This window comes from Antechinus flavipes, chromosome 5, assembly GCF_016432865.1.
Source record: "Antechinus flavipes isolate AdamAnt ecotype Samford, QLD, Australia chromosome 5, AdamAnt_v2, whole genome shotgun sequence".
In the NCBI taxonomy this organism is placed as follows: Eukaryota; Metazoa; Chordata; class Mammalia; order Dasyuromorphia; family Dasyuridae; genus Antechinus; species Antechinus flavipes.
The window spans coordinates 234,786,191-234,811,277 of NC_067402.1; the positions used below are offsets into that span (position 1 = coordinate 234,786,191).

Sequence of the window (25,087 nt, forward strand, 5' to 3'; positions counted from 1 at the left end):
CAATTTAACATAAATGTCAATTGGTAAGGAAGTTACCTTAAAGTAAAGTCTGCCAAAGAATATTCTCAGCCCACCCTGAGGAATTCATACTTCATATCTAAAATAATTAGTAGTTATCACAGGGGTCTGATTTTAGGCCAACCAGACCACAAAGATTTATTTCTAGACAATTCATTATTAAAAAAAAAAAAAAAAGTCTGGTTAAGATTCTAAGCTATTCTTTCAGAAAGGAAAAAAACTGGAAATTGAGCTAATGCCCATCAATTGGGGGAATGGCTAAATAAGATGTGGTATAGGATTGTGGTGAAATATTATTGTGAATTGGTTTCAGGGCAGCTAGGTGGCATAGTGGATAGAGTACCAGCCCTGAAGTCAGAAGGACCAGAGTTCAAATCTGGTCTCAGACACTTAACTCTTCCTAGCTGTGTGACCCTAGGCAAGTCAGTTGACCTCAATTGCCTCAGCAAAAAAAAAAAAAAAAAAAGGAAAAAAATGGTTTCAGAAAAAAACATGGAAATACATGAACTGATACAAAGTGAAATGAACAGAAGAACACTGCATACAGTAATAGCAATATTACATAATGATCAATGTAAATGACTTAATTATTCTCAGTAATACAATTATCAAAGACAGTTCTGAAGGATTTATAATGAAAAATGCTATCCATCTCCAAAGAAAAAACTGATTAAGTTGAATGCAGGTTGAAGCATACTTTTTCTTTTTTTTCTTGGGGTTTTTGCCACTAATTTCTTACATTACATGATTAACACAGAGATGTTTTGTATGATTGCACATGTATTATCTATATCAAATTACTTGACTTCTCAATGACAGAGGGAAAGAAAGGAGAAAGGAAAGGAACTTAGATTTTATTAAATGAATGTTAAAAATTGTTTTTGTAAGTAACGGGGAATAAAATATTTTTTTAAATTTTTTTTTAAATTCTAAGCTACTCAGGGTGGGGCAAACCAAAAGAAATCCCTGACACCCTCTAAAACAGTTGAAGATCCCAATAGGGATCTTCCAAACAAAGAAGATTCAGAAGAGACTACCCTAGGTAGAGATACACAAGTCATAAGCAAGGGAGTACAAAAAAGTTCTCATGACAAAGTTTTACCACTGTAGAGTTTTCAAGTCTGAACTAAATCAGTGCCCATTGCTACATTAATATAACTTTAGGAATCTAACAAATAACATGAAATCTATATAATACAATTTTATGTACATAACTAAATATATCTCTTACCTTAAATAATTTTAATAATAACTAATCTAAATAACTTCTAAAAAGGAACAACAGGTGAGAAATAAAACTATCTCAATTACCAAACTTCATTCGTATATATTCATATGGATCCTCTTGCCATAGTTCTTCATCCTCATCTTTATAACACATCACAGTGAAAATCACATCTTCACATATATTCTAAGAGGAAGGAAACCCAAAACAAACAATGTCAGTTTGTCTACATTTCAGCAGTATCATTATCATTTTAACATTTATTTAATGTCCTCAGTCCACAATGAATTCTAATTTTTTTAAAACAGTCACTTGTAGTCACTAAAAGAATAGGGATTTGTAAAGCCTATTGATTCATTGAAGAAAGAAAAAAAAAGGTTCAAAAAAAGTGGCACAAAAGTAAAAAAGTTTTCCAAAAAGAAAAATATTAAATTAAACCCAGAGAACACTGGCTTAAGAGAGGGGACCTAAGTTCAAATTTCACTTCTGACATTTGTTCCCTGTGATACCTTGAGCAAATTACTTAATTTTTGTTGCCTCAATTTCTATATTTAAAACTAGATGGTTTCCAAAATCCCTGCTAGCTCCAGATCTATAATTCCAAAGCTAAAAAGCCCCAAGTCCTATACCAGAGTCTCACAAAACACACTTCCCAAGCATCAAAGAATTTTTTTATATACAACTTGAGTCAATCTTGAGATAACATATCACCTCAACTTTGCAATTAAGTACTTAAAAATTAAAATCTTCAATGTAAAAAGAGTGTTACACAAAGTAAACTATTTTTTCTCTTGCAAAAAAATACCATTCCTTTAACAGAACAAGTGGGTAAATTTATAGTAAGACAAAATAACTGTAGCTATAAAGAGATGATTTTTATCACAAAAATATAATTAACAACAATTAATTTTAACATTTAGTTAATCATTTTTATTGCTATCATACTGAAGAAAATTTTATCTATTTCTTCAATGCAATCTTAAAAAATTCATTTATTAAACTAAGTTCTTAAAATCTCTTACAATTATCAAGTTATTTGTATAAAAACCTCATGAAGTCACAACTTTAAATACTAGCATTAAGATGAATGCCTAACAGACACTTGTGACTATTACACAGTTCTAAAAGAATGAGCAAAGAGAAAATGAAATATTACTGTATCCTCTAAGAAATTTCACTATTACACTAAATAGCAGGAAAATTTGCAGTTTTCAAAATGTTTTCACAATTTACCACATTTGATCCTCATTAACAATCCAACAAAGTATGACTAGAAAGATACTGTCTTTAAACTATAAGTTTAAACTTATGGCAGTTTATAAACCAAAATTCAGAAAAGTTGAAAGTAACATGTTCAAAGTTATTCAGATGATAAAATTTGAAAATAAAACAAAGATCTTCTGATTTTTGTTCTAACCCTCACTATACCACCACTAAGGTCGCAATTTTCCTGCCAATTACATCAAACTATCCGATTTAATTTTGACATTATTATGCATTTAAGAGAGCTGAAAATATTTTATATTGTATTTAACATCATATTGTTTATAAGTTCTAATTTAACAAAAAAACAAATTGTGAAGAATTTTAGGTTTATACTGACCTGTATATGTGGCTTCATCTGTTTCCAAGTAATAGAATGAATTATCCCTTGATTAAGATAGTTTAATGTTTGCTGAAGAACACGTGGAGCTACATATTCTTTCTGTCTATACTGGTTTAAAATTTTTAAAAGTACCTAAGAAAAGTTTTCAGGAAAGGAAAAAAAGTATTATAAATAGAGACTATAACTCACAGTATTTTAGAACCGTAAGCAACTTCAGAAACAAGTAAAAACTTCTTGAATTTATAGATAACAAAATTGATGTCCAATAAGGGTCAGTGAGCAGCAGCCCAAGTTCAGAGAACACAGAAGGTATTCAGATTTTGTAATTCCTAGAAGTATAATGCTCCTTCTATTACATACATAAAATTATTACCCTTAACATAAATGTAGTATGCAAATAGGTGTCAGGTCAAGTCAAAAAATACTTTTATGTGCCAGGCACTGTACTAAGAAATCAGATACAAATATAATATCCCCCCCTTCCCAAAAAGAAAGAAAGAAAGAAAAAGACAATCTCTAACCTGAAGGAAGTATAATCTAATAAGAGGGAAAATACCTAAAATAAAACTAAAAGCAAGATGGAGGGAAAAAAGTAATGGAGGAGAAGAAAGAATCCAGAGAAGAATTAAGATATAAAAGTAGTTGGTTTGGGCATTTTCCTTAAAATGAACTTTCTAAGGACCTGACTGATAAATCCAAATAAGAGGCTGATGGGAGACAGCATGATTTATAATCAAAGCATGTGATTTATACATCAAGAATGAATTTGGTTACAAGGCAATCCCAATAAACTTTGGATAGAAAACGCCATCTTCATCCAGAAAAAGAACGATGGAGGTCAACTGTAAATCAATACATGCTATGTTCACTTCTTTTTTTCTGTCTTATTTCTCTCCCATGGGTTTTTCCCTTTTGTTCTGATTTTTCTCTCCCAACATGATTCATAAAGAAATGTGTATTAAAAATAAAATAAAAGTTTCTTAAATAAATTTTAAAAAGAATGAATTTTGTTCAAAAATTATCTTAAATTATAAATTTACAAAATCTTCTTAAATAAATTTTAAAAAGAATGAATTTTGTTCAAAAATTATCTTAAATTATAAATTTACAAAATCTGTCAGTGAGCCAGTCCACTTCCAAGACCGAGGCCTATTCCACTGCAGGACTGAGTTTAAAATAAGTATGATAATAAAAGTGTATTTCGATTTTTCAAAACGAAATATAGTTCTTTCCAATCTACTAGTTCATGTAGATGAGAGAATTATGATTGGCATTTATTTAAAATTTTGTAATTATATAAATTAAAGTATCAAGATAAGAAAAATTTATGCTGTCAGATACACTGACATTAAAATACTCAGAGCTACTAGAAAAACACATATAAAACTGAGACCAGTAAAATTCCATTATAATACACTTCAAACTAGCATCTATTTTGTCAATGTAATAGTCTACTACAGTTGAAACAGCAGGGAACACAATTCATGAATCTCCAAATTTCATACTGACTTTCTGTAAGAAGAATTTCACTAATGGTATTGCTTATAATGAAATCCCATATTGTATTATAAATTAACATCATAGGAAAATGATCTATTTTCTTGATACTAGAATTTTAAAAAACATTCTCTTTGGATGGATTCTCTTTTCATAAAAGAAAATGTTCCTGTCATAAGATTAAAAAAAGTTCAAATTGTTCAATGTGATATACAAAATGAAATGAAATGGTGACAAAAATGTAGATCAATTTTTAAGGTTACACTTGGATAAAAAAGGAATCAAAGTGCTTAGAAAGGAGAGAATGATTACTAAAAATAGAGAAATGCCAGCGCTACTTAATTTTATTTTCCTTCTGGTTGACTTTTTCCGCAAAAAAAAGAGTATGTTTGAAATGAGAATAGAAAAAAGTAAAAGATACAAACTATACAAAAGTAAGGATAATTTATAGTTCTAGAAAATACTAAAGTTAATCATTAAAGAGATCGTGAAAATCTTTAAAAGGAAGCATTGTTTATAAAAAGCAAATACTGATTCATCAAGGGCAAACTTTGCATACATTTTCTAACCTGTTCATTTTGGGAATCTGATGAGTTGGGGGAGAGAGGGGAGCGGCAGGGTGTGTGTGTGTGTGTGTGTGTGTGTGTGTGTGTGTGTGTGTGTGTGTGTGTGTGTGTGTGTGTATTTATTACAATAGTTCTTTCTTTTTTTCTTCCTTTTTTTTCCAATTTATTTTTTTTCCTATTTTTCAATTGGAAAGGAGAAAGAGGAAGGATATGGCTGAGATTTAAAAAAAAAAAATCACTGTAGCAGAGAAAACATAGGCTGAAAGGAAAAATAAACTGGACTGCTTTGAAATTTACAGGTTGAATTTATTATATATTTCACAAGAGAGACAGGGGTAGCTAGATGGTGCAGTGGCTAGAGTGCCAGCCCTGAAGTCAAGAGGACTTGAGTTCAAATCTGGCCTCAAACACTTCCTAGCTTTGTGACCCTAGGCAAGTCACTTAACCTCAACTGCCTCAGCAAAAAAAAAAAAAAAAAAGAAATAAAAGAAAAAGAAAGAAAGAGAGGCAGCAAATATACTATATAGTTTGCCTTGAAGCCAGGAAGAACTAGAGTCAAGCCCCATTTCTGACATATATGAACCATGTAACTCTAGACAAATCACTTAACTCACTAAACTCACTTAACTCACTAAAGGCAAGATGCCAAACTAAATTAGTAAAAAGGATTTCCTTTCCTAGAAAAATAGCAAACTACATATAATAGAGATTCTCTATTTCACAGATATTTTTATTCCTTTCTACTTTGTCTTTGGAAATGTGCTTTTCATTTGGTCTTTATTAAGTTGAGAAGGAAAAAAAATGAAAAAATATTTTTAAAGAGAACAGGTCATGCCACACTAATTTTATTTTCTCTTTTGATAGCATTATTAAACTGAGGAGATAAATGTTGTAGATTTCATTTGCCCAAATTTTAACAGAGCATTTAACAAAGTGTTTCATGTTCTTTTTTTTAATTATAGCTTTTTATTTTCAAAATATATACATGGATAATTTTCAACATTTACTTCTACAAAACCCTGTGTTCTAATTTTGTCTCCTCCCTTCCCCCGACTCTCTCTCCCAGTCAGCAAGTGATCCAATATATGTTAAACATGTGCAATTCCTCTACACATATTTGCACAATTATCATGCTGCACCATCAGATTTGAAAATCAGATCAAAAAGGGAAAAAGTGAAAAAGAAAACAAAATGCAAGCACCAAAAAGAGTGAAAATACTATGTTGTGGTCTACATTCAGTTCCCAGTTATCTCTCTGGATGCATCATATTCTTCTTAAAGAAAAAGATGAAAACTATGGATCAATCAACAATAAAATTAGATGGATTCAGAATTGGTTGAATGACTAAACTCAAGAGTATTCATTAAATTATCAATGTCAGTATGGCAAAAGGTTTCTAGTGGAGTACCTTTGGTAATCTAGGCTTGATCTTTTGATATTTAGCAGCATTATATACATTAAATTTCATCTAGAGTAGGAACTTGGGCAGATGAAGAAGAAACTTTAAAAAGCCAGACAATGAATCATGAGAATAATAGCAAAGGTTATGCTGTAATAGTAGCAGTTCAAAGTATTTGTCAACTACAAGGTCCATCAAAATAAGAGATCTTATAGATCATGTACTCTTACAAAGTAGGTTCTGAGGAAGCCTACCCTTTATCTGTTTTTAGGTGGATAAAACTAGAAGTTCTGAAAAACTGGCTTCTTAAAATGAATTTCCCCTAAAGTCATTTCTCCAGTAGAGGTCAACAAGGGAGAAGGCTAAAATGTGGAAAAGAAATAGGTTTAGCAGACTGGATTTACCATCCAAACAAATGAAGATCTTGTCAACAGGTCTGATCACTTCTTTGCAAATAGAAGAAATAGAAGCAGAGCCAGATTTTGTACTCTTGGACCCAAAGGTCACTTTGGCAATAACAGCCATAAAATTAAAAACTGTTTTTTCCAGAACTGCACATGTTTAGCCTATATTGGATTATTTGTGTGTAGGAAAGGAGGGAGGAAAAAAGGGAGAAATAAAAATATAGAACACAAGATTTTGCAAGAATGAATGTGGAAATTGTCTCTGCTAGTATTTTGGAAAATAAAAAGCTTATTATAGAAAAAAAATTTAAAAGATGTTTCTCCTTAGAAGGAAAGTTATGGCAAATATGTAAAGTATACTAAAAAGCAGAGACACCAGCTTGCCAACAAAATTCTATATAGTCAAAGCAATGGCTTAGTATAAATAAATAAATAGTAATGTATGGCTGTGAGAATGGGACTATAAGGAAAGTAGATCACTATGGAATCAATGCTTTTTAACTGCAGTGGTAGAGAAAACTTTTGAGAATCTCTTGTACAATAAGGAGATTAAGTTAGTCAATACTTAATGGAATGAATTCAGATTACTCACTGGAAGGACAGATTCTGAAGCTGGGACTACTAAATATTTGTTGTAAGGCCTCATGATTACCCTTCTTGAAGCTTCTGGTTAGGGTCTATCAAGGTAACAAAATGAGAGTAATACTAGAATTAATTTATACTTTTAATGCTGTGACAATCAGATGCTAAAAGGATACCTCATAAAACTTGATAAAATAACAAAATCCATTTGGAATAATGAATAGGAAATAATGAAAAGGAGTTAAAGATTAGGGTTGACAAGCAGTTCCAGACATCAAAGTAAACAATTTATGTTAGAGAGTAGCTACTTGTAAGTGTGTCAGATATACACAAACACACACACATACACACACACACACACACACACAAATTTGATAAAACAGAAAACAAGTTGCCATTAGTCTGGCAGAAGTTAGGTTTAAACCAACATTTTATACCAGAACCAGAAGAGAAGCAGATCATATACCTTTCATAGTCATAGATAGGAAATGTTTTTTTAACCAAACAAAAGAGACAATAACGAAAGATAAAATAGATAACTGTTTATTGGAAACTGAAAAGAAACTGGGGAAATCTTACTGTATTGTTTGAACTTAGTCCATCAAGGCTGGGAAACTAAACCTGTTTATTGCTTAAAGAACAGATTCATTTAATGCTTAACTGAGGACCCAGATTATACTGACTAGAAACCAAGTGGGCTCTGAAAATTGATCAATCAGTTACTGTTTGTTACTTTGTTTCAATCCTACATGACACAATGTGTAATTATAGATACTTAAAGTAAAAGGATAATCTTTTTTCAGCTGCTAAATGACATAAACTTCTTTAGGAAGTCTTGTTCTAAGCTAATAGTGCCAATTATCCTACATTCCCTCCAAAGGGGGCTATTATAATTTACTATTATTTTTGCAAATTTACAAGTGAAATTTCAGGGTTCGTGTAATTTACATTTCTCTTATTATTAGTGATTTGGAGATACATGAATTTGTAGATACAGAACAATTCCTATTTTGAAAATTGTTCACATCCTTTACAATTTATCAATGGCTGGGGAGGATTCTGGGAAGATGGAGGAGTAAGTTGGTAAATTTCAACCTCTCCATATTTCCACACACAAATAAAACAAATTTGCGCCTCAGGGCAAACATAAACTGGTAAGAAATCAAAACTTGGGGCAGGCTAAAACCAGAAAAGACAAGACCCTGGGCTAGGGATTAATCCTAGTAAAGTGCAAACACCTCACCAAGGTGACCTCTCTGGCTAGCTAGATGAGGCTAGAACCTCAGCAAGAACCACACTTTCACCTTCCAGACTTTGTCAAGAGTGTGTGTAGGGGGAGGGGGCCCTCCAGTACCCAGTGAGTGTAGAAGCAGCTGGGCAGGGGTACTAATGGCTGCAGGCACTTGCAGGAGGGTAGAGCTCTTGATTTGGGATTCCTGGTCTGAAGGGAAGCTTGAGACACTCCCTGTACCCCATAATTAATGAGGTGCTTACACTAGTATCTCTCTCTTATTAAAAAAAAAAAATGAATCAGCAAAGAAAAAGCACCTCACCACTGAAATATATGGGAATGGGAGAAGACCCAGATTCATCTTCAGAGAAAGACACTTAAGTTAAAAAAAAAAAAAAAAAAAAAAAGCTTCTATCCCAAAGAGTAATGTGAAATGGCTCCCTGCCTAGAGAGAATTTATAGAACTCAAAAAAAATTTTAAAAATCAAAATAGAAACACTGAGGAAAACTAAAAATAAATAGATAAATGAAAAATAAATAAATAAATAGATAGATAGATGACTGAATGAAAACCATCCAAGGAAAACAAGATTATGGGGGAAAAAGTTGACCAACAAGAAAAGGAGGTACAGAGTCTGGAAGACAAAAGTATCTCTTTGAAAATTAGAATTGGGCAAGGGGAAGTCAATGAATCTATGAGAGACTGAGAAATAACAAAACAGATTATAAAAAATGAGAAAATAGAACAGAATGGGAAACATAAGAAAAAGGACAGAATTGGAGAATAGATCAAGAAGAGAAAATATAAGAATAACTGGACTTCCAAAAAGTTCTAGCCGAAAAGAGAACCTTGACACAATATTGCAGGAAATAATTCAAAAAATTTGTCCTGGAGTGATAGAACATGAGTGAAAAGTAGAAATAGAAAAAAAAATTCACCAATCACCACCTCAATGAAAACACAAAAAAATATTATTGCCAAATTTTGAAACTTCTAGATCAAAGAGAAAACTTTGCAAGAAACAAGAAAAAAACAATTCAAATAACTTGATCTACTATTAGACTTGCACAAGACTTATCAACATCTACAATAAAAGACTGCAGATCCTGACAGATACTGACAATCAAAAGAGTGAGGATTATAGCCAAAAATATTATATCTAGCAAAATTATCTGTAATTCTGAATTGAAAAAAATGGGCTTTCAATGAACTTGCAGATTTTCAGGACTCTCAATCAACCAAACCCAAATTTAACAGAAAATTTAACATATAAGAGCCAATATCAAAGATCAATTTTAAGGAGCTCAACATGGACAAACTATTTAAACATTGACAAATTGTTCAGGATTTTTTTTTACAAGAGAAATGTATACCATATGTTTAAGATTCACATCAACTATACGGTAACTCAAAAGAAAGACTGGCAGTTAAGATAAAAATATTCACCATCTTATACAAGAGAAAAGCAAGGAAGAACAGACACAGAAGCATTAGAGGGGGGAGGAGGGCTTGTAATTCTGAAAACCTACTCACAGCAGGAATGGGTTCAATAGGCAATACTACATATGTACCATGAAAGGTATATAGCACACTCCAAAATCCAAGTAATCAGGGGGAAGGGATGAAGCAAAGGATGTGGGAAGAAGACAAAGGACAGATCCTTAGGTGGGAAGAGACTAAGTATAGCAAAGCAAGTTAATTTAATTTTAGTCAACAGTGAGTAAAAAAAAAAAAAGATGTGTATATAGGGAGGGGGGAAAGGAGTGTGTGTTTGTATGTATATATCTACATATATATTCTTAAATATATCTTTTCTTAACTGTGGCTTGATGGAGGTAGAAAGAAGGATGAAAGGAGAAAAAAAATAAAGGAAATATTGTGCATAGCAGAGAACGAAAGAACAATTTACAAATAAGTAAAGAAAAAATGGACATTCGTGAATATAATTTCTTCTACTAATATATATATACTTTCTTGTTCTGGTAATTTGTTTATAGATTTTGAATCCTTCCTGATGTTCTCCTAGGCACATGACAATATTCTCTTTTGTTTTGCTTTATTTTGTTTTGTATTCCTTTTATATTTTTCCTTTTTTTAACTTTTTTTTTCAAACAAATTTTTAAAAAATTTATCAATGACATGTGGGAGACATACACCCACAGAGTCATTGTTTATCTATCTTGGATACAAAAGCTAATTAGTGAAATTTGATACAAAGACTTTTTTCCCAATTTAATTCCATATTTTCCTTTCTTATCCTAGATGTCTTAATTTTGTCTATGCAAAAGCTTTTCTGTTTCTAGTAATCAGTTATCTATTTTATTTTTTATTATTGTCTCTATTTTTTGTTTGGCTAAGAAAACATTTCCCTTCCATGGCTATGAAAGATATATGATCTGAAAGGTTTATGATCCTTAACAATAATGTTTTATATTCAATTAAAATATGTTGTGGAATATGGTATAAAATGTTGATCTAAGCCTAATTTCTGCCAGACTGACAGCAACTTGTTTTCTATTTTATCAAACATGTACACACACACACACACACACACACACACACACACATCTGACCCACTCACAAATACTCATTCTCTAATAGATATATTGTTTAGTTTGATGTCTGGAACTGCTAGTCCACCCTAATCCCTAATTCCCTTAAAGAGTACATAGTAACTGAATTTAAATATGCTATTTGTATGCTCTGAAGGGTAATCATCTTATATTTTAAAGTTATTTGGAACAGGATTTCCCTTTTTATTACTGCTCTTTTTTTTTGTTATTATTATATAAAAATGCTGATTTATAACAATTATAACAATGAGGAAAGTGAGCATATTTGTTTTACTTCTCATTTTCCAGAAAAAGTTTCAGTGTATTACCATTACATATGGTGATTACTTTTGGCTTTAAATGGATGCCTTTTATATTTTAAAAAGGTCACTCTATGTATATACTTTGTAGTGCTTTTTAGAATAAATGTGTTGCATTTTGTCAAAGTTTTTTTCTGCAGCTAGGAAGTGAGCACTAAAGTGTGATTTTGAATATGATCATGTTGATACACACATAACACATACACACACACACACACACACACACACACACACCCCTTCACCCCATGTTGAACCATCCTTAAAGTACAAGTATAAATACCATATGATTTCTTGGGTAAATTGCTGTAATCTGTTTGATTTAAAATCCATTTAAAATTTGCGAGTTTGTAATTTTCCTTCTGTGTTTTATTTTATCAGTACTACATTTGAATCATAAAATGATATTGGTAGGGCATTTTCTTAATTTTTGAGAATGATCTTATGTGTGTGTGTATATATATATACTATTCTCTAAAAGTTTGAAACTGTTCTGTGTTCTGTGAGTCAAGCCATGACTTTCTCCCCCCTTTCATAGTTGCTTTGCAGCTAATTATTTTTAAGGTATTCATCTATTTAGCTGGTGTTCACATTTTATTAGCAAATATATGCAAAACATGTTCTGGTTACTCTTTTTCTTCTAGTTTTGTCATGATTTCACCTTGCTCATTTGCTATTTTATTGATTTGATTTTTCTGCTCTCTTCTTTTTAATCAGATTAGCTAAGGATTTATCAATTTTAAGGGTCTCTTCAAGGAACCAGATTTTACTTTGTTTGCATGATATTTTGTTTCCAATTTAAATTTCCTCTAATTTTTCATAATTTTTTCTGCATTTATTTTAGGGTTTTTTCCCTTTTTGGCCTTCTAATTTTTCTAAATGATCTTTTAGTTCATTAATTGTAAAGTACATAGAATAGTGCATGACACATAGTAAATAAATTTTGGTTACCATTATTATTTTTGTTGCATTGTTGTCCACATAAAACATATTGACCATTTCTGCCTTTTTTACATATGTCTACAATATCTATGTAAAAAAATTGATACAGTCATTTTTTATAAAAGTTCCAGGTGGTACCGAGAAACACAAATAATATTTTGTTGTTGTATCTTGAGGATACTACTATAAATCTTTTAACTCTATTTTCTTCAGTAATTTGTTCAATACATATTTTCCTCTTTATTTGTCTTTATGTTAAATTTATCCAAAACTGAGAGAATACTGAAGTCTCCTGTCACTAGTATATTATTATATCTGTCTACTTGAATTTAAATGATATTTCCTTTTTCATTTGAATGTTAAGAATTATCCTATCGGGGCAGATAGTTGGCATAGTGGATAAAGCACCAGCACTGAAGTCAGAAGGACCTAAATTCAAATCTGGTGTGACCCTAGACAAATCACTTAATCCCAATTGCCTCAGCAAAAAAATTTTATTTTTATATTATCCTATCACATAAAGCAAATAAAAATTCACAATGATAAAAGAGATAAAACAGGGAGAACAAATTAAATTATGCTTAAAGATATTATGGACAGTGAAACAATATTAATAGAATAAGATCACAGATATAAAGTTGTTAAGGACTTTAGAAACTATTTAATTTAACCTGTTCATTTTAGAGACTTCAAGGATTGTGTTGAACCTTCTATTTATTTCTAGAAACTCCTTATCTAATCTTTTTTTCTATCACCTTGAACAAAGTCCTTTTTGCTACATATGGTGGTTCTTCTTGTCCTGGTACCCTTACAAGTCTAACCCAAAAATTCCGAAGCAAAGAGCTGATATAAGGAAAAGGGATTCTTGAAAATGCTTTGTTTAGCTCTGGAGGGCTGAACAAGAAGGTAGAGTTGCAAAAAAAGCATATCTAAGTTTGATATATTAAAAAAAAACTTCCAAACAATTAAAGCTATCCAAAAATTGTTATTCCAAAAGGAATTGGTTGCCTCTTCCTTTATTGATGATTGTCAAATTAAGATTAGATCATCACCTGTCATTACCTCTCAAATCTTTTATATAAATATTTTCTTCACATTATCAACAATTATTATTAACAATAATAGCAGCTAATTCTATACTTTAGATCCACAAAGCTTTTTGCCAAATTCAATAAGCATTTTTTACATTGTTATGTAACACAGAGGTAGAATTAGTATTAGTATTATTAAAGTCTGAGGACCTGGATTAAAATGTTGTCTCTGTCAAACATGTGACATTGGATAAATCATTTAACCCTTCCAGGCCTGTTTTCTGATATATGAAATAAGAGGATTGAACTGGACAACTTCTGACATACATCTTAGATAATCCTCATAACAGCCCTATAAAATAAGACTACAGGTATTCCTATCCTCTTCTAGAAAAGAGGAAACTGAGACAGAAAAAGATAATGTAATTTGTCTACATTCAACTGTTAAGTATCAGAGGTAGGATGTGAATTCACAGATCTCTCCTGTATTCTTTATAATACACAAAAGGAAAAAAGGACAAGAACCAATTAAGAATAAGCAAATGCACTAAAATTCAAATACTGATATTATTCTGAAAAAAATAATAAAAATAATGCTTCTTTTATGCAGATCTATGACTAAAAAAACCAAAAAATTACAAAACTATATCCAACATGTTCATAGATTCTTCCTCAAATTGGGACTCCTAATTTTTTCATTATTTTGCAAGGCTCATTCTTCAACAAACTTCAATCCATGCTAAACTACAAATAAATATTTATGGTTCATTGATGAAGAAACCAACTTGCACAAGATGCAAAAGAGTTAATGACAAAGCCTAAGTTAGAACTAGTGACCAGTGTGGCTCACTCTCTTCTTAAAATTAGTCAGATTAAAAACAATTCCTTTCCATTTCAGTCCAAAATCCAGAACTCCTTGAAGGCAAAAGTTCCAAGGGGTCTAGTTCCAAAACGACAGTCCTGTATTAAGGATAAAACTCTCATATATTTAAAAAAATTTTTTTACTTTAATTTTCATAAATATTTACAGACGCAATACTACTTAAATTTGTCGTAAGGCAAGGATATTTTAAACTTTAAAGCACCATATAAATGTAAGTCATTATCTATTTGAAAAATTGATAACAAACTCAAAATCCAAAACACAAATACCCTTCAATTTAAAAAGTAGAATGTTTACATTTACCTGCTGGATTCCTACTGCATAAGTTTTCAGAAAGAATTCTGAAAATTCAAAATATTCCTTGGTCACATTTCCTGGGCTTCCATATCTTAAAACACACAGAGAAAGAGTTTCAATACTTGCATTTTTAAAAATAAAGAATTTAATGAAAACTACAGTGAACTACAGAAAAAAAGGACATCAATAAATGAATAAACAGTCTCTAAACAAAAACTTAAGGTTAAAACTAAGTATAGGCAATATATATATATATATATATATATATATATATACCTCTATACCTCTAGAGAATTCAATATATATGCTGATAACTCAGATACTTTTAATTCTCTCTTCAACTTTCATAGTAACTCCTATTTGCATTCTACTTCACCACATACTTGCAGTGGCACACTAAATGTGACTATCTTCCACAATCTGAAATTCTGAAGACTTCTGAAATTCACTCTAATCTTATATGTCACACTAAATTACATCTTCAATTTCACTGGAGATCATGGGATCTCTAGTCCCATGATATATATCACTCCTCCATTCTGGCTTCATTTTCAGTGGTCAACAACCATGATGATTTGCCCACTTTAGAATGTTTTATTTCTTACTTTTTCTTTCCTTATTTTCTATTAGACCTTCAAGACTTAACCTTGAATTCTAAGTAATTCAAACATTCAGATTTTATCCACTTCTCTTCCAGGGATGCAAAAGAAAGTACTGTAATTATATGTACTTTATACATTCCAAATTTCTAATGCTTAAATTTCTTATTACTGCTTTGCAAGACATTTTTCAAATTTCTGTCTTGTTCACATAATTTCAAAACTTTTCTTCTCAAAGCCTTCTTACAGATGCCCTGCCCTAGCTTCCTATTCTACTGAGACAATGACAGAATTCAATATAAGCTTCCTCCTCCACACTTCAAAATCTTTCTGTATTTTACTTTCCTATCTGAGAAGTGCCAATAATCTCAAAAAGGAATAATCTCTCTTCTAACTAGATCCCTTCACCTCAAAACCTCCTCCAACACTTTTTCTTTTCATAACTCATCCCCCAATTTCTCCAGAATTTTCCATTTCTCTTTATACTAGTCTCCTTCCCATCTACCTACAAACACACTCAGCTATGCTCAATCATAAAAGCATCTTTACTCACCCTTTCTCTGCCACACAGTTCCTATCCAATTTCTTTCTTTCTATATATACATCTAACATCTCGAAAAAACAATTTAGGAGGGCAGCTAGTTGGCACAGTGGATACAGCACCAGCCCTGAAGTCAGGAGGATCAGAGTTCAAATTTGACCTCAGGCACTTAACACTTCCTAGCTGTGTGACCCTGGACAAGTCACATAACCCCAATTGCCTCAGTTAAAAGAAAAGAAAAAGAAAAAATAATGTACACATTTGCCATCTTTATTACCTACTCATCTCTTCAACTTCTTGCAGTCTTGTTTTTGTCCACATAACTCTAATGAATCTACTCCCCCCAAGAATTCATTGTTAACCTCCTAAATCAATACATCTACATGTTTGTTTGTTTTATTTCCAGTCTGACCTTTCTGCAATTCCTGATACTTATTTAATTCTATCATGTAGACATAATTTCTTCCAAAATATCATATTCTTCCTACTTCTCGAACTCCTCTCAGGTCTGCTTTCTTTTTTCCTTTTACTGATTACCTAATGCAGTGTTCCTCAAGCTTCTATTATTGGTTCTTTTATCTTCTCCATCACTTCCTTTATAATTATGAAGTTAGAATCATTCTATTTCTTCTACAGAAATCTAAATCTTCAATAATGACCTTTCTTCAGAACCTCCTACTAGCACTTTAAAAGTTTCCATATCTATCATATTCCCCCCCGCCAAACCTGAATCTTCCTTCTCTCTTCCTATCAATGGCAAGTATTTATTCCATCACTCTTGTTTGAAACTTAGCAATTATCTTATAATTTTTCCTCTTTCTCCTCATTTTCAATCATTTGTAAAGTTTTAACATTTTAGTTCAGCAATTTCTTACATATCCATTATTTTCTGCCTATTCCCACTGTCACAACATCACTTAGGATCTTAATTACTAATTGCCTGCATGATTTTATAAAATTCCAAGGACTCATTCTTCCAATTCATCCTTCATACTGATGCCACATTAAATTTACACAGGTTCATTGATCACTTTTTGATTTAAAATCCTTTTAAGATTAAATTTTTTTAATGCAACCTAGCTATATGCCAAATAAAATTCAAATTCTGTAGTTTAATATACAAAGCTTTCCATAAGCTGTATTATTTGACCTTTCCAGCTTTTTCTCACCACTGCTTTGCATGTACGTTCAGATTCTTAATACTATTCTATTTCCGTGCCTCATTTCATGCTTCCTATGCCTGGACTGTTCCTTACCATTTCTCCCTATGATATTTCTATCAATTCTTTAAGTCATCTTATGCAATAATTTTCTCTGATTCTGTCACTCAAAAATGATCATTATCATCTTGAATTCTGTCTCTTCTTTCTGAAAATTCTTTGGCTATATGCCAAAAGGCATAGCAATATTATTTCTGTAAAATGAGAAACATATAGAAGTGTCTGAAATAACCTGCTAAAGGTAATCAAGTTAAAATCTAACTACTTTCATACACAAAAGCCTGTTTAGGGAGAAAAAATTAGAAGTCACTTCACTGAGATTCTAAATGACCTTATGCTCTATAGCCCTGAAAGCTAAGGATCCCATAATGAAAGAAGTACTACAAGATGTAAATATTAATAAACATGAGAATGTTACCGTTCAAAAAGACGAGCTACAATGTGTAATGCCCACTTCTTACATTTCCACCATACCAATTCTGGTCTATCATCTTCATCAATCTGTAAAGTCTCCTAAAAGAAAATATGTAAATTGATTATCATCAATGAATTAATTGTTAGGGACCTATGTGCCAGATCCTGTGGCACATCAAAATTTTGTTGACAAAGTAGAAAAATCACAAGCACAGATAATAACATATAAACTTCTATTACAGGTTAAACTAAGTCACAGTGAACTATAATCTAATTTGTTTTTGTTTTGCAAATCCCAATAGTTTAATGAATTTGAATAGATTTTGAATAGTGATAAACAACGTTATCAGTTTTTCCTTGTCTATAATTCTTTATAATCTTGTTCCAGCCTATTTTTCCAGACTTAGTAATATTTTTCCACATACTTTATGATCCAGCCAGTCTACTTGCTATTATCCATATACAACATTACTTTTCTTATCTCTATGCCTTTGAAACAGTTGTGCCTTCCCATACCTAAAATGAGCTTCCTCCTCAACTATAAAATCTCCAGCACTCTTCAAACTTTAGTTGAAGTAGCACCTTCTATATAAGGTCTTTCCTGATACCCATCCAAGATTAGTGACTCCCTCCCTAAATTATCCTTACATGTACATTTACTTGTCATACAAGTTGTTTCCCATCAATAGGATATAAACACCTTACATGCAAATACTTCATCTAACATTAAAAAAAAAAAACTTCTAATTTCCTCCCATATTCAATAGTCATTTTCCCAGTCTTTTGGTTACAATGATATAATGCACAAAATACAATTATCAGAACCAAGAAATAGCATTACACACACACACACACACACACACACACACACACACACACACACATCCTCCACAATGTGAATTAGAAGCCTTCACAATAACAGAGATAAAACCAAGATATCCATTATCACCACAATTATTTGACATAGTATACATTCACATATGTATAGACACACAGTTGTTATTCCGTCATGTCCAATTCTTCTAGACCCCACAGACCCTACCACACCAATATTGTCCATAGGGTTTTCTTAGCAAAGATACTGGAGCAGTTTGCTATTTCCTTCACCAATAGATTAAGGAGAAGAGAGGATAAATGACTTGCCCGGGGTCACATATCTAGTAAGTGTCAGGGGCCAGATTTAAATTTAGGTCTTTCAGACTCTGAACCCAGCACTCTCAAACTGAGCCACTCAGCTGTACATATTATATAGTATAGAAATGCTAAAAATAGCAATAATAAAATAAATATGTTGAAAAAATAAGCTTAAGCAAAGGGAAAACAAAATTATCAATTATTACAGAACAAATGAATGTTTACTTAGAAGACCTGGAAAGTAACTTTATCAAAATTACAGGATATAAAATAAATCTACATAAATCATCAGAATTTTTATATATCACCCACAAAATCCAGCAGGAAGAAATAAATTCTATGTTGGAGGGGATGTGGGAAAACAGGGACCCTGATACATTGTTGGTGGAATTGTGAACACATCCAGCCATTCTGGAGAGCAATTTGGAACTATGCTCAAAAAGTTATCAAACTGTGCATATCCTTTGATCCAGCAGTATTTCTACTAGGCTTTTACCCCAAAGAGATACTAAAGAAGAGAAAGGGACCTGTATGTGCCAAAATGTTTGTGGCAACCCTGTTTGTAGTGGCTAGAAGCTGGAAAATGAGTGGATGCCCATCAATTGGAGAATGGTTAAGTAAACTGTGGTATATGAACGTTATGGAATATTATTGTTCTGTAAGGAATGACCAGCAGGATGAATACAAAGAGGATTGATGAGACTTACATGAATTGATGCTAAGTGAAATGAACAGAACCAGGAGATCATTATATACCTCAACAACGATACTGTTTGAGGATGTATTCTGATGGAAATGGATCTCTTTGATAAAAAGAGCTAATTCAGTTTCAATTGATCAAGGATGGACAGAAGCAGCTACACCCAAAGAAAGAACACTGGGAAATGAATATAAACTGCTTGCATTTTTGTTTTTCTCCCCGGATTATTTATACCTTCTGAATCCAATTCTTGCTGTGTAACAAGAGAACTGTTCAGTTCTGCACACGTATATTGTATCTAGGATATACTGTAACCTATTTAATATATAAAGGACTGCTTGCCATCTGGGGGAAGGGATCGAGGGAGGCAGGGGAAAAATCGGAACAGAAGTGAGTGCAAGGGATAATGCTGTTAAAAATTACCCTGGCATGGGTTCTATCAATAAAAAGTTATTTTTAAAAAAAAAATGACGCCTGAACCCAAAAAAAAAAAAAAAAAAAGAAAAAAAGAAAGAAATTCCACTCAAAATAACTATAGAATATATAAAATATTTGAAAGTTGACTTACCAAGAAACTATATAGATACAACACTCTACAGAAATAGACTTAAATAAATATTAATTATTCGTGGAGATCCTGAATCAATATAATAAAAATAATAATAATGCTTAAATTAATTTGTTCATTGAATATCAAATCAATCAAGCTACTAAAGAATTACATTATAGAGTTAGAAGAAATAATGTTGAAATATGTTAAAGGTCAAAAATATCAAAGGAAATAATGAAAAAAAAAATTGAAATGAAGGAGACCACATTGAACCAGATCTCAAAAAAGAAAGCAATTAATACAAAATAGTTATCATTAAAACTCTCATGCTGATGAAAAAGAGTAAGAGAGGAAAAGCAGAATTGGAAGGGGGAAAAAAAATTTCTTACTGCTAATTAAAGCATAAACTGACCAGCAGAACAAATTAGCTATACAACATACAGAAGCAAATAGCAATAAATAAACACAAAGACTCCAAATGAGATAGAGACTCATTATTAAACAAAAACCTGTTTAGAAAACTAGAAAGTGTTTGGGTAAACTTAAGTCAAGTAAAGACCAATATCTCACAACATATACCAAGAAAAGTTCTAACTGGATATAGGACTTAGACTTCATATTCCATTAGCAGTTCTGCTTAACTTCATGGGAAAACACGTCCACTTACCCACCAACAAATGCTAATCAAAATTTCAATCTCATGCACTAGACTGTATTTCTGATACTCAACAGCTCAACTCCCCCTCAGTTACCTTTTTCTTCTCTGCAGAACTGGAATGCAAAGCAGTAACTTCTCCCAAAAACTTCCTTTACTAGGAGGCTTAAAACCTTTTTTGTAACTCCATTTTCCAAAAGCAGCTCAGGTAGGCTTTGACTCCATTGAAAAACATGCTATCAATTGGGAATAACTTAGTGTTTTCCAAACAAATCCAACCCACCACTTTCAAGTTTCTTTTGTGTTATGTAAGGGAAAATATAATCTTTCCTTACAAGATTATAAATTCCTTGAAAGCAAGGACTGTCTCTTTTTCTTATTTATGTCCCCTGCCACTTAGTAAGTACTTGATAAATGTTTATTTGATTGAAAATGAAAAGTCATCAGCAAGATGAATACAAGAGAGGACTGGCAAGACTTACATGAACTGATGCTAAGTGAAATGAGCAGCATCAGGAGATCATTATATATCTCAACAACGATACTGTTTGAGGATATATTCTGATGGAAGTAGATCTCCTTCTAAAGAGTGCTAATTCAGTTTCAATTGATCAAGGATGGACAGAAGCAGCTACACCCAAAGAAAGAACATTGGGAAATGCATATAAACTGCTTGCATTTTTGTTTTTCTTCCCATGTTATTTATATCTTCTGAATCCAATTCTCCCTGTGCAACAAGAGAACTGTTCGGTTCTGCACACATATATTGTACCTAGGATATACTGTAACCTCTTTAACATGTAAAGGACTGCTTGCCATCTGAGGGAGGGGATGGAGGGAGGGAGGGGAAAAATCGGAACAGAAGTGACTGTAAGGGATAATGCTGTAAAAAATTACCCTGGCATGGGTTCTGTCAATAAAAAGTTATTTAAAAAAAAAAGAAAAAAAAATGAAAAGTCATATCATAAACAAATTAGGAATCGTGGGAAGAAATGTTTGCCTTTCCAAACTATTGAGAGGGGAAGAATTCATGATCAAACAAGGAATCAGAGAGATACATAGATAAAAAAGATAATTTTGATTAAATAAAATTTAAAAGTTTGCACAAACAAACTTACTGCAGTTAATATTACAGGGGAAATAATAAGAGGACGGAGGGAGAGAATCTCTATATCAAGTTTCTCCAGTAAAGATAAATACATAAGGAAATTATTCAAATTTATAAGAACAGCAATCATTGCCTAATAGATTTCATCAAAGGATGTGAACAGGTAATTTTCAAAGAAAGAAATCCAAGTTATTAATAATCATATTAAAAAAGATCTAAATAATTAAAGCAACTCTTATGCTCCACTTCATACTTTTGAAATTGGCAAAAGAAAATGACAAGTGTTGAAAGGCTGATTGAAAACAGGTACTTTAATGCACTGCCAGTGGAATTATGAATGTGTAAAAACCAATCTGGAAATTAATTTAAAACTACATCCAGGAAAAGTACTGTCAAAATATTTGAAATTAAATTTGTTTCCTGATTTCTAACTCTCCTATCTCTAGCCTGCTCGATTCAGCTCTGGCAACTCACAGGTTAGAAGGTGGTTCCTTCAGTTGACATTATTTGGTATGAGAAGTGGGACTGGACATGGAACCAGGACATTACCAGTACCAGTGTGAATAGATTGCCACCAGAGATTTATTTCCCCAGAGTCCAACTTCCCCTCATCTACTAAGTGCCCTAACCTTGTTCCCGCTCCAATTTCTAGTCTTTTCTTGGTTGTACATTCCATTCTTTGTAAGGAAAACTCCTGAGCTTTCCAATACATGAACTAATACATCTCGGACCACTTAGACCACAGAAAGGACATGCCATTTGTAATCTTTTTCCTAACCAACTGTTTCACTCTGCTCTCTTTGGTTCTGGTCTCTGCAGACCAGGAGACTCTTTCCTGCTTTGTTGCAGCTTTGCACCACTTCCAACTTCTGATCTCCCAACTCTTCCTCCCCTTCCAACCCAAATTAAGAAAATGTTCAGTTAATTCCATGCCTATGGACTGTGAATGAGTGCTTGGTTAAAACTATATATGATTTAAGGTTTTGCAAAGGTGAATGTTAAAAACTATCTTTGCATGTATTTGGAAAATAAAATACTATTTTTTTTTTACATAAACATGTGACTTACTTACATTTACTTTACCAATTTTATGGTACACAGTATCTTAAGATTTTGTTATACAATAAACCATTGGATGAGGTTTGGCAGAAATCTTTGAGTAGCAACAGTTTCAAGTAATAGTAATTTAATCCAGGTTATCCAGGTTGATCTAATGCTGTTAAAAAAAAAAAAAAACCAAACTATATAGGTGGGAAGTTATTGCCAATTATATTTGATCTGCACAAAAGATGTCATCAGCAAGACAAAGAATCTTTAGAAACGGGTTATTTAAAACTTTTGGTGAAATCAATTCAAAGCGAAAAAACTGATTTGGAGTATCAAATACATTTAGTAAATTAAAATCTAGGGAGAATTCATTGTTGTATGAGCACTGAATGTGAAATACCACAGTGTATAAATAAAATTTTTCTTTCCTTTCAGATCCTCTCAGAAAGATGACATAAATAAAAAAGCTTTTGATAAAAGTTAAGAAGGACCATAAAGTAAGTACCTCAATCAGACATGCAGCCCCTTTAAAGCATATCAAATACTACTTTTTAAAAAACCTATCTGTGATTATTTGTATTTGGCTTGTCATTTTGTTTGTGTCTTCTTTGTTTATTATTTTATTTTTGCCAGTTACATGTAAAAACATTTTTTAATATTCATTTATAAAAGTTTTATTTTTAAATTCTATCCCTTCTACCTCACCGTCACTGAGAAAAGTAATTCAAAATAGGTTATATATGTGTAATCATGTAAACAATGTTGTAAAAGAAAACAAACAGAAAAAAAAAATAAACCTCAAAAAAGATATGCTTCGATCTGTATTCAGACACCATTTCTCCTTTTTCAAGGGATGGACAGCATTTTTCATCATAAATGCTTCAAATTTCTCTTAGATCATTGCATTGCTAAGAAAAGCTAAGTATTCATAGTTGATCTACTTACAGTATTGCTGTCACTTTGTATATAGTACATTTCATTTTACAACATCCCATAAAAGTTTTACCAGGCTTTTCTGAGAGCATTCTGCTCATCATTTTTTCCCTCTAATTACATGTAAAGATAATTTTCAACATTCTTTTTTTAAATAAGATTTTGAATTCCAAATTTTTCTCCCTCCCTTCTTTTCGTATCTCTTCTTCAAGACAGCAAGTAATACGATATACATATTAAACATGGTAAACATTTTCATATAAAGTCATTTTGTAAAAGAAGAATAAGAACAAATGGGGGAAAAAATGAGAAAGAAAAAAAAATTTAAGTGAAAATAGTACATACTTTGATTTGCATTCAAATTCCATAATTCTTTCTCTAGATGTGGATGGCATTTTCCATAAAAGTTTTATGGAACTGTCTTAGATCACTGTATTGCTTAGAAGACTTACCATGGCTGTTACTATGTACAATGTGCTCCTGGTCCTGCTCACTTTTTTAACTCTTTTGGAATACAGACCTAGAAGGGGTATTACTAGGTCAAATGGTATGTGTGGTTTTAGGGCTATTTGGACATAGTTCCAAACTACTTTACGAGTGGTTTAATCAGTTCACAATTCCACCACTGGTGCACTAATACCTCATTTTTCCTACATGCTTCTAAAATTAGTCATTTTCCTTTTCTGTCCTATTAGTCAGTAATTGCTTTTCTCAATAATACAATGATCTAAGACAATTTCAAAAGACTTTTGATGGAAACTGCTATCTACATTCAGATATGGAATCTAAATGTAGATCAAAGTATACTATTTCACTTTTAAAAAGGTAAAAGTAAATGACAAAATTAACAATTCATTATACTAGGGTAATGAAGGAAGGCAGTTAGTTTAGAAGTAATCCCAGAATGGAGAAAAAAAATAAATGATTTGCATCTTATAACAATCTCTTCTTTGAAATTCTGTTTAAACCAGAGGTCCCTGTGACTCCCCCAAGTCAAACACTCTTTCCTTCTCCCTTTTAACCTTTGTCATATCAGACCAGATTCCCAAATACAGGTGTTGGGGGGAAAATTCTGGAAAAATGCAGGGAAACGAGTTACATTCCAGTTGCAGAAATTTATTAGCTGTGTAATGGGCAACTATCTTATCTCTTTGACCCAGTTTTCTGATCTGTAAAGAAAAAAATAAAAATGATACCAATCTCCCAGAGTTAATATAGATCAAAATAATATAATGATTGTAAAGTGCTTAACAATGATTGGTATATGCTAAGCACTACATTATTTCTTTAACATGAATGTAATTGTTCCATGCCTGATAACTATAAAATGGATTTAAAATGTCAAAGAAAATAAGATCAATGACTTTTTTATATGGGATAATTTAGAAAAGCAATTGATGTCATATGAAATTTTGTTTCATGCTTTAAATATATGATATGTTATTTTTGTATTTCTAAATTCACTTATATTGTGATATCTGAGAGACCAGTAATAGAAATGCTATTAGACAAAACAACTTTTTAATATAGATGCTATTACACATGAATTGGACTTTTAAAAGAATGTGTTAAATATTTAATGAGATATTTTGCTAGAAAGAAGATAATATGTAATAGCAAATTTTCATTTGAAA

At 31.8% G+C, this 25,087-nt stretch overlaps 1 protein-coding gene across 3 annotated transcripts in view; it reads right to left on the bottom strand.

Annotated features, from left to right (window-relative positions):
* The window catches only part of IPO8 (importin 8), a 156,822-nt gene that overhangs the window by 72,880 nt on the left and 58,855 nt on the right, over nucleotides 1-25,087 (bottom strand). For all 3 annotated transcript variants that reach the window (XR_007947783.1, XM_051962783.1, XM_051962782.1), the window contains exons 7-10: nucleotides 17,331-17,425; nucleotides 14,559-14,643; nucleotides 2,847-2,981; nucleotides 1,330-1,429 (exon numbers count right to left, since the gene is read on the bottom strand). Coding sequence is in view for 2 of the 3 variants with exons in the window: in XM_051962783.1 (XP_051818743.1) it covers nucleotides 1,330-1,429; nucleotides 2,847-2,981; nucleotides 14,559-14,643; nucleotides 17,331-17,425 (415 nt within the window). In the remaining variant the exon portion in view is untranslated. The remainder of the gene's footprint in view (nucleotides 1-1,329; nucleotides 1,430-2,846; nucleotides 2,982-14,558; nucleotides 14,644-17,330; nucleotides 17,426-25,087) is intronic.